General features: G+C 39.1%; 1 protein-coding gene and 1 long non-coding RNA gene across 2 annotated transcripts in view; both read right to left on the reverse strand.

Annotated features, from left to right (window-relative positions):
• LOC142139481 (uncharacterized) overlaps window positions 1-11,403 on the reverse strand; it is a 928,167-nt gene that overhangs the window by 79,978 nt on the left and 836,786 nt on the right. The window lies entirely within an intron of this gene.
• The window catches only part of MRPL39 (mitochondrial ribosomal protein L39), a 71,958-nt gene that overhangs the window by 44,575 nt on the left and 15,980 nt on the right, over window positions 1-11,403 (reverse strand). The window contains exons 3-4 of the mRNA XM_075197116.1: window positions 3,571-3,710; window positions 1,391-1,490 (exon numbers count right to left, since the gene is read on the reverse strand). Of these exons, the coding sequence (XP_075053217.1) occupies window positions 1,391-1,490; window positions 3,571-3,710 (240 nt within the window). The remainder of the gene's footprint in view (window positions 1-1,390; window positions 1,491-3,570; window positions 3,711-11,403) is intronic.

Genomic DNA, 11,403 nt, shown 5'->3' on the forward strand with positions numbered 1-11,403 from the left:
TTGCTTGCAAAATCTTCCAATAAAAAGATTTCCAAAAAGAAGTAAAACTGTCTGATGACACGACTTTTTTAGACCACGCTTTACAAGAAAAAAATATTTAGTATGTCAAAATGTCCTTTTTCAGCAGTTATAATAAAGCTTTTTGTTCTGTGGTTTCTTAAGAAAATAGAATTCTGTAGGTCATTCTCATTCGCTTCAGACAGGATAATTTCCTATCCTCCAAATACGGATTGCTGAATCAGTTGGAAGACGGCATAACGTGTATTCTATAAAAGTCATGTTTTATTGCGGCGTTAACTAAATCCTGCCCGATCTTTAATCATTAGCACAGAAGGAGGCAGAAGTGGCAGAAATAATGGCCAAATAATTTAAACTGTAACTCTAATGCGGAAGGCCTTTCACCTTCTCTTATACGTTCCTCTATTATCAATCGTCATTATGGGCTGCATTCAAGTCAGAACGCAAGTTGCGGTTTAAAGAGACAGCACAGAACTTGAGCGTCGATCCGACTGTATTCAGATCCAAGAGGATCTCCGGATGCGTTTCGTATTAAACCTGGGTGTAAGTAAGCTCTGCCTACACGGTACTTGTCACATGTTAACAGATAGAACAGACTGTGGTATACGCACATACATATGTGCAATAGAAGGTCACAGAACGCATACAAAAAATAAAAATATATTATGAAATAAATGAACAAATTTAAACAGTATAATTATTAACAAAAGTATGGTTGGTTTAAAAAAAATGTTTTATTTTTTTTGCATAAAATACGTGAATCAAGATGTGCTTAATGTGTACTGTACATAAAAAGTGTTTTTATTGTCTATCTTACTCAAATATACATGTTTTGTACTAGCTAGCGCCATGCATACATGTACTTTTCCACACAAAGGTTATGCCATGTCTGTCATCCCTACCAGTCGACGATTGCATGTGCCCTGTAGTTGGTGCAAGTGATACGTCTGAAAACTATGTACCTGAGTAACTTGGACATGAATCCCCCCCACGCCATCTCTCAAGTAATTGGCAGTCGTAAGTGTCATTTGCGTTGGGATATGCAATTGCCTTCGTTGGCGTTTCTGGGTATGCTCTGAGCTACTCCGTGCCAGATACGGCGCACAAAGGAACTCGCTTATGAATCAGGCCCTATATGTTCAATATCTTTTTATAGCTGTGTGTAATGTTTTTATGTGTATATTGATACAGGACAACAATATTGACAGCTTTTTTCTTTCTCAACTAAAGCTGTTTAACTAACTGTATTAGATATTAAATATAACAGATTTAAACATATAAAAGTTAAATTTATTACACAATATTCACTTTGTGTCTTAAAAATTACTGTAATGTTTTGGGGGAAAAGTTTAAAATTAAAATGAAATCTGACCTGGTATCTCAGGAGCTCTGACGAGATTCACCATATAATCATCTTTGAAAGCTTGTTCCAGTACATGTCCAAGCACTGCCGCACAGGAACGCCAGTATGCCTGAAACCCAGGGACCCATTAGAAATGAAGAGACTTAATAAAACATTTACAGACAGAAGGTGGATATTGGCAACTTTACAAAAGAGAAAACATAGGCAGACCGACGGGGGTACCTGGTAAACCTAGGCAGACCGACGGGGGTACCTGGTAAACCTAGGCAGACCGACGGGGGTACCTGGTAAACCTAGGCAGACCAACGGGGGTACCTGGTAAACTTAGGCAGACCAACGGGGGTATTTGGTAAACCTAGACAGACCGACAAGGGTATTTGTAAACCAAAGGTAAAGAGACTATATTTTATTCCATGGCAGAAGCACTTTTTGCTAACCACTGTCCTCCTGTAAAGCTATTAACAGTGGCTTGTAGTATTCTAGGTAACATGACTATTTTCATTCAAAATAAACGCCTTCTGTTTCTATGGTCTTTGCTTCCCTGTTTGTCCCAACATACTTGCTTCTGAGTATAATGTATCCATGCCATAGATTTATGTGTGTCAGTGACCTTTTACAAGCATAGTCGCCCTGTGTACACTGTAACTTTGGTTACCTCCTATACATCTTCCAGACAGTCCATTAAACTGGCACCTGGAACCAACAGATCCTCTGAGGGCAAATCACTGGTATCACTTTTATAAGCAACAACTACAATAACAACATCTGTCTACAATATTTAACTAGAATACCTGTTTCAAGTGTTTGTTAAATTTCATAAAGGAATATTTATCATTAGTTCAAAAGCTAGTGTTTTGTCCTTAAACCCCAGAAGGACTACTGAGTTTATCACACTTGTTTAATTTTTAATAAACATGTAACTATTAACTTCCAAAAGGTATTTTGTTTGTAGACTATATGTAATGTTCACTGTAGTACTGAAGCAGAACAATAATTCATGACAATTCCGATACAAAGACACCGTGTTCTACACACAATGCGTTGAAGACAGTGTAGTCCACAGATAGAAGCACTAATACCAAGCAGCCCCGGTCGTCAGAACGCATTAGGATCTAATTCTGAACCTTTTTCTTCCCTTTCATCCTCTAATAAACTCCAACAAAACACCTCTTGGGCGTACACATTCGTTATCGCTGTACATCAGCATCGTACAAGCTTAGATTGTTATCTGTGCAATTAAGCAGCACACTTCCATTCAGGCACATTTAGCTTATTGATAATTGGAAAGTGAGGACTCATTCTCATCTGTAAATAAAACGGTCTGTAATCACTGTACAAATGAATGTGTTCCTATTGAGCAAATTGCACAAAGGGAGGGTTATTGAGATTTGTGCAGCAATCTCACGGCTGATCTGTCAATGTTCCTGTTGTATTGATCATACTGAGGAGTGAAAAGGTTGTATGTCTGGTATGGATCATGCACTAGTTAGCCCCATTGATGCTCTTAGAAGCTTGTGCGACTCTAGACCAGAGGTAGGCAACCTAGGACTCTACATTTGTCAAGGCAGGGTGGGACTTGAAGTTCCACAACCACTAAAAACGTTCAAAACTACTGATAGGCGGATGGGGGTTATTTACAGAACGATGCAGCTTTTTGCACTAAACTCACAGTAACCAGACACTTCTTACAAATTCTAACCTGAACTACAACAAAGCTAATTAATGATTAGTTGCTGTGGATTTCTGTACAGGACGACCTTAGCTCAGCTGCAGAACTGAATACGCAGCAGGGGTATCAGAGGAGAGACCAGGTAAAACATAGATTAGCCGTGAGATGGCGCAGTACCCAAAATTCTTCCCACCTAGAACTCACGCAATAAATTACAGCGCTGCTCTAAAGCCGGTTGTGTGACTCATCGTGGCTGTAAAGAGGACAGCAAAGCAAACTGAACTTTCTCTGCAAATAATGTGTTTTAAAACTAGGAAACACCAGGGTTCTTCTGAAAATGGGTTGTGGTGCTCCTGTCACCAATACGCAGTGACCGCAGCAATTCAATGTGCTTACCCAATATTCCAGAGAGCCTCATATCACTAGTTGCTATTGTATAGCATTACACTGTGTTTATTTGATGGATGCAATATAATTTCAGGCCCATACGTAATAATGCATAGTATATAGGTTTACTGACCTTATTGACTTCCTCTGGGTTTTCATCCTTAAAGGACAGAAACTGGATACTACAAGATTTAGTCAGAGGTTTGTACATATCCCAAAGTTCTCCATCCACCAGGGCCAGGACAGATCTTGCGCAGTACCATTCGCTGAGATCTGGGAACAAAACAAATAAAAAAACATTACATGAAAGGACAAGTAAAAGTCTAAAAATGTCCATCCGCTATTGATATACTCTCATATCATAGCAGCTGATGTGCTGACTAACAGCAGGGGGCGACTCCTACCGCCTCTGTAAGTGGGCTCGTGCCCAGTCCTCAAGCATCCAGGTTGTGGAACATAAGGGTAACAAGATTATCATTGCAAAAACAATGGGGAAGGGGAATGCAAGAATTTTTAATCCTAAACCCCACTCCTCTCAATTACTAGAACCATGGTTCAGGAGATACTCACTCACTAGTACACGTAATATGGTGAAACTGCGCTGCCTGGGTCGTCAAAGAGAAGCTGATTGGACAGAGAAGCGGCTTGGCCACAGGCGGAGGTGATTATATACTGAACTCCAGGATCCTGGACGTGGGATACTCACTCTGTTAGCTGCAGAGGGAGGTTTAGGATCCTAAAAATAATTTTCTGCTTGGGGCTTCCCTTTAAATATAAAATATATTTGAGTCTTGCAATCTATACAATTAGACACAAAAATATAGCTGTCATTATACAGACTGCTTTTCCTCTGACAATACGTAGGATATAGCTATAGGGCACATCTGCCTTCGGGAACCCAGGTTATGTGCTGCCTATAATATAATGATCAACTCTATATTTGTATTATTAGTTTTTATTGTTGCTATATCCAACATTGTATGTAATTGCTGTGATTCCACGTGTTGCCCTGCTATGTCCTTTGCCTCTATGTAACATTATGTAATACAGCACAGTAAACTAATTATCTAGATAAGAAATGGACATCACGGACCTAGAACTAGCATATTAATCTTCCTAATGACGGATGATTACATTATTCATTTAAGGAGAGCAAAAACTGGATACAAAATTAGAAAAAGTTTATTTAACAACTGACAACTCAAAACATTGCTTAATATGAAACAATGAAGCATGTATAGCATTTCTTAAAGGAGAAAGAACAAAATCAAAATATACATATACATAGAAAATGGCTAATAATATAATAATATTCAGTGATTCATTTTCATTATTACACAAAGAGTGAAAGAACTTTAATCTTATGAGCTGCGTAGTTCCCAGAATGCACTCATGTTGTTTTTCTTAACTTTATTAATAGCAGAAACCTTCTGGATGCTGCAGACAGCTTTCAGTATGAACAGAGACAATCTGCAGTTTCCGTCCCTAACGTTAAACATCTTGACTGTCGGGGGGGGGGGGGGGGGGTCAGCTAGTGCAGCCGCCATCTACGTTATGACCGCAGTAGACGCACCGCCAGCTGCCTCCATGGTGTGTACATGGTACATTGTGCACTCTATCAAAGTAAGCTCTAGTCACAACCCTCATTACAATATCAAATGTGTGGCAATTTATAATTCTGGATTACCCACCCCATGGCAACCACAGTCAGATGGCACATGATATAGTGAGCAGAGAGACTTTGGAACACCCGTCTGAGATCTGTCTGCACTGCGATATCCTCCTTCTCCCCCCCTCTGCTATCACATGACATGTTGAGAGCTGTGACCTTGTGTCTGTGTAGCAGACTGTGTCTAGCAGCCATTTTTACTTGCCAATCAGAGAGCTTATGAAAAGAAGATGATTTGCAGGAGGATAGCTAGGAATAAGGACAACGAGATGCATGATTAAAATGTACTTAACGTGCTATTTAAAAGGGAAAAAAATCTATGCGAGTTGTCGATTTAATGTCTAAATACTCCTACACAATTCACAAATACTACACAGGATAATCAATAAATGAACACAAATATTAAGCAATATATTTTAAAAGTATATTAAAACACTACAATATTGATGACAGCATTCCAATGATGGGACAATAAGGACCTATTCAAGCATCCAAAGCAGATTTAAAATTTACATTTGCTAACTGGTTCTCATGCAATCACACATTAGTGTCTTGTATTTAACACGCGGTGGCTTGAACATCTCCAACATGCATTATGAATGCAAGCTTGTTTCCTAATTTATGTCTTTCATTCAGATTACATAATATTCTTTTCATACGTTCTATATTGTTTTAAAAAAAAAGCCAAGCTGTCTGCAAGTCTTAGCAGTACCACTGCCTAGCTGTATCTGTTGAGAGCTTGCACAAGGTCAGCACCTATGAACATATAAATTCCGTAGCCATTGAACATTGGGGAATCTGTACATTAACAACAAAACAATCAATTCTAATTATGTTGGGAAACCTGGCTAAACAAGATTAATTGTATCTATCAATATGCAGACTGGGCCAGCTGGCGCCCTCCTAGGACATAATGTAGATTTTAAATAACTGCACTGTGACCTTTTAAGGGATCAATGAAGTTTGGGGCATCTCAATGCTCCCCACTGCATACCACCCGCCCCCCCCCCCTTTAACTACAATAATGGATCAAGAGACACCAAGAACAAATAAAAATACTGAAAGTGGACCCCTCATTATAACACAGATAATGTTGTGTGCTGAATCAATCTTTATAAGAAAGCAGCCTCACTTTCATATCATTCTCTTTTTATTCATAGAGCACTGACCTATTACACAGCGCTGTACAGTGAGAGCATCGCGACATGACAAGATTACAATTAATGACATAAAACACAAGATAAACCCAACTAAGATTATAATCTAAGAATTAAGGTCTTCACAGATTTTCAGAAAAAAAAAGTGTACTGATTTAATATTTGTTTACATTGCAAAGTGCCGGGCAACATCTAATATTTTATATAGCAGTATGCATGTTATACAAATCAAACAAAATTGAACACTATATACAGATCTATGAAGTAAAACAACTTGCTTTGGATGTGGCAGCACGGTGGCTCAGTGGTTAGCACTTCTGCCTCACAGCACTGGGATCTTGAGTTCAATTCCTGACCATGGCCTTATCTGTGTGGAGTTTGTATGTTCTCCCCGTGTTTGCGTGGGTTTCCTCCGGGTGCTCCGGTTTCCTCCCACACTCCAAAAATATATTAGTAGGTTAATTGGCTGCTATCAAAATTGATCCTAGTCTCTCCCTCTCTGTCTGTCTTTCTATGTCTGTGTGTGAGTGTGTGTCTATATTAGGGAATTTAGACTGTAAGCTTCAATGGGGAAGGGACTGATGTGAATGAGTTCTCTGTACAGAGCTGCGGAATTAGTGGCGCTATATAAATAAATGGTGATGATGATGTGCAATATTCCAATTATAAGGCATATTAGCTGCTAATATAGCTATATATTTCTAAGCAAAACAATTTTATAGACAAGATCCTGCAGACATTGTCAAATATTGCACAGTATTGCACTGCTAACACTCCCCATGTCATCACTGCATAGCAAATGTCCACATATTAGTTAACTTATAATAGGTGTGGAAGTAATGGATAAAGATCTGCAACCAAAAACGTTACACCATTGTAAGACAGAATATAATGCGGCAATAATGTCACGGCTTCCTAGTGAACTGAGAAGCCGCATTCACAGAAGCTCTTGGCCTACACGGTTTGCAGATAGATGCACTTTAACACTGGAAACTTTGAAAGGAAGATTAAAGTTCCGGAGTAGTAATGTTTTTATCTCTCACTGCAGAGCAGCCCTAAATTCTGGCCTGCAACAGGCTTTCCTGCAGTGTGAAAGCCTTTCTATAAAATCCTCCCTACAGACATTCCCCAAGGGTGAGATGATCTGGGCAAACACAATTGATTGAAGTGATTGCTTTAAAAAAAAAAAAAAAAAAAAAAAGGGAAAAAAAGAAATAGATGGAAAGAACACGAAATTGTTACGCAGGTTTGGTATAACTGCTAACAAAAATTAAATTAGAAATTTAATTGCATTTTTTCTGGTACTGTTCATTTAATTAACTGCTGCTACCTAATTAATTTGGAATTATTAGCTAAAAGGCCAGTTGATTGAACTATGAAAATGAAACAGGAGGTGATATCCATTTCTGATATATTTGACTGCTCCTAGGTCACTGAATGCAGTATTAACACCCTAACAATATTACAATTGTTTCCTCTATGTCTTATGAATATACGCTGAGACTTCAAATTATTCAATTGTATTATAAAAGAAAAAGAGAAATTATTTTTTTCCCTAATGCTTTTTTACTTTTTGTCCGCCAAAGTCAGCCAAAGACATTGAGTGGAGGGTATATAATCAGCATGCTAAGGGCTTTATAGTACAATATATTTAAAATAAAACTATGGAGCTCTTGCATTAAACACCATTGTACAAAAAGGTGCATTCATAAAGTATGCGGAACTCTGACACAGTGAAGGAAAGAAACTGTCGGAGGTAGTTACAAGAATAATGAGAGCTGAAGGAGGAGCAAAGTACTATTCACATCACTGGAGTGTATGATCAAGGCAGGCATTTCTGGTAGAAAAATAACCAAAAGGAACATGGGGGAAGATTTACTAAATCTTCTAAAAAAGGATTTCATTACAAAAAAAAAACAACATTTTCTTGATGCAGAAATCAAAAATAGTGATTTTTACCTTGCTGGTAGGTGTAATAATTAGGAAAGTGACCATCCGGATGACATTGTGCATTAAAGTAATACTTACAGCGGCCATAAAAAGCATTCACCCTCTGTCATTTTCACGTGTTATTTTCTCCTTGTTGCAATAGTGGGTAAACTAAACTTCGCACTAGTGTTTATTTGGGTAAATCTCTGCCAGCTGCAGATATCTGGACGCTGACATTTTTCCCCGCTCACTCTTCTGGGCGAGATTGCTCTTGTTCCATCAGCTTTTGAAATTACTCCATAGATTGTGGCTGTGTGTCCAGGAGAGGAGCACTATGCTGGAGAGAGACGCGGTAATCCGAGATGGCGGGTGGCCCTAGAGCACCTTCTCTGGGGCCAGAAGTCTCACACACTTTCCCCCCACCAGCTTCAATTATTATTCCACTACCTTATGGGGCAGAGTCAAATCAGTCCAAGGTGACGCAAAGTGTCCACGAAACAGTCCACGGAGGGACACGTCGAGATTTTACAGAAATTTCTGCAAATTTTTCCTGGAGCCCCATAGAGGTGCACAAAAAAATGAACGGAGATTTCTTACCGTAAAAGCCGGTAATAGGCGCATCTGAAAATCGTGGCAACGTTCAGCGGTATTTCGCTACTAACTGAACCGCCCCTAAGAGGTGTTTTCCATACCTCTTAGATTGTAATCACATGTGGGCAGAGCCATCTTTAGCTTCTGTTTCATGTCCTGATGCGTTATTTGTATCACGATCCCCTCAAAGTATAGCGCTATGTAATGTGTTAGCACCTTAGAACATACTTGCCAACTCTCCCGGAATGTCCGGGAGACTCCCGAAATTCGGGTTGGTCTTACGGACTCCCGGGAGAGCTGGCAAATCTCCCGCATCCTGCAATTGCGGAGCTAAAATGAAGCGATTCACCGTGCCCCGCCCCCTCCCGCCCTCTAGACACGCCCCTCTCCCGGATACAACTTGCCTAAGGTAGGCAAGTATGCCTTAGAAAGAATAATAAAAACAACAACTGGAAACCAGCACAGAGCAGCAAACCACACATTGTGTGAACTAGGGGCTTGCGCTAGGCACACAATGCAGGTTTTTCATGCTGATCACATGATAAACAACTGTTAGGTCCGATATTCCACTAGTGTGTACGCTCCCACAATCATGGTTATCATACCAAAGCCCATCGTAACGTTTGATTTGATTTTATAAACGGACTAAAAATCTCTATAAACGTTGGAACGATGTCGGGCAAATGTGGAAGTGTGTACGCACTGACTACCAGCAGTGTAGGCAGATCTCTATAGAGCGTTTACAGAGTCACCATCTTCACAGACGGTGATGACAGATGAGGAGCACAGATCTGGGGGTAAATCGTGTAGGGTGTACACAAAACTGCATGTTCATCAGGACTGTGCCGTTGCTAAAATCATTACAGAAATCGCATCTGCAGTAATTTTCTGTAGTGTGTACCCAGCTTAACACCTAAAGAGTATTTTTTTTTCAATTTTTTCAAGAAAAATCAAACTGGTCGTTATGAACAAATATTTTAAATGTGTAAACATCGGTCACTTCTTGCTGTGATTATGGCGTATTAATATCTCTTACCAGCTCCAGATAAATCCCTTGACTAAATGGTAGTGAAGGTGTTGACCCTCTGCCATCCATCTCTACATTTCTATTATAATAAAGACATTTCCAGGCCCTTTATTTTTTTACCATTTTATTAAACTGCTTAATCCCCTTCCTACAAATAGCCCACACAGAATCTTCATCCACAACATAATCCAAATTGAATTAAAAGTATAAAAAAATTAATAAATAATACAACCGTTTTTATGAAGCCCCGCTGCTTAACGACATAAAACTTAATGGACCGGAAAAAGCCTTATGTCAGCTAAGTGTAGTGTTACATGTTATCTCCATGAGAGCATTGATGTGTTACTCGTATAACGTGTTTTCCATACTCCATGTATCAGATAGTCAAACGTCCAATGAGCTTCCACCGGTCAACCAATCACAAACGGAGGCCTCTTGTGATTGGCTGACCGGCGAAGGCTTCTCAGGATCAATTGAGTTCAAAGCAATTTTCAACATCTTGGACAAGAAGTTGACGATCACTGTTACATCTGTTCTCCTGCTGCATACATAGGCCAGCATCTACAATATTACAATACATTCTCCACCAGAGTACAGCGTTTTGTTATATGTATGGTTCATTTTCCACACCTACTGTATTTGACAAGGTTACCTAACTATGCAACAGATACTTTTATGTCAAATAAAATAACAGTGATCAATGTAATATGAGATTAGGGGTGTAACTTTTGCATAAGTTCATGTAATAAAAGTTCAAATAAAGCGCTATAGGGTGCGATATACACTTACATGCTCAAAAGTACCGTTGTGCTCATTAGAATCACTGTTGGACCCTTTCCCGCATGTCATTTAGCTTATAGTTGAATTTCCCCCAGACTTTATTGTTTTCAATATTCATTGAATGCATCAATGCTAAAATGGATTTGGTGCACTCTAGGCAAACACAGGGGAAGGTTATTTTAATCTTAAAATATCTTGCGGTCTTAAATGTATATTTTGAGTTGAACGCATTGTAAGATATGTCAATCTGAAATTACAGTGTAGCAATACATCTGGCGTATTTGTGCAAATGACAGATAATAGCGACGTAAAATAGAGTGCAGAGAAGTGTCCGTCGTAGAGATGCATTCGCATTGTTCATTAGACAGCTGTCAGTAGAATACACAGTGCATCATCCCTATGCTAATTTGATATATTAAAAAATAAATTAAAAAAAACATATTACTACATATCAACATACATACATTACAGAGAATAACCATAACAAAATAAAATAAGAGATGGCAAAAAAAAAAATAATTATACGCCCATGACGAGCTTTTTCAGGTGGCCAATCCTTCCAAGAGCTTATTGGACGGCCCCGGGGTGCGGGAGCAGGCCATGCTCTCTGCCTTACACACGTCTAGGGATCAATTTAAAGCTTACCACATCTGTTGGCCAAACCTTTAGATATACTAGAATTACAAGAGTGGGCATTTCATAAAATGAATGCAGAGTTGAAGAGTCAGTCGGTTAAATGTAAAAGCCAGCTGGACCCAGGGAAGTTGCGCCTTCATTGACATTAATAGAAAGTGTAATGTTTCTTGTGCCATC

This window comes from Mixophyes fleayi, chromosome 2, assembly GCF_038048845.1.
Source record: "Mixophyes fleayi isolate aMixFle1 chromosome 2, aMixFle1.hap1, whole genome shotgun sequence".
NCBI classification, from domain to species: domain Eukaryota; kingdom Metazoa; phylum Chordata; class Amphibia; order Anura; family Limnodynastidae; genus Mixophyes; species Mixophyes fleayi.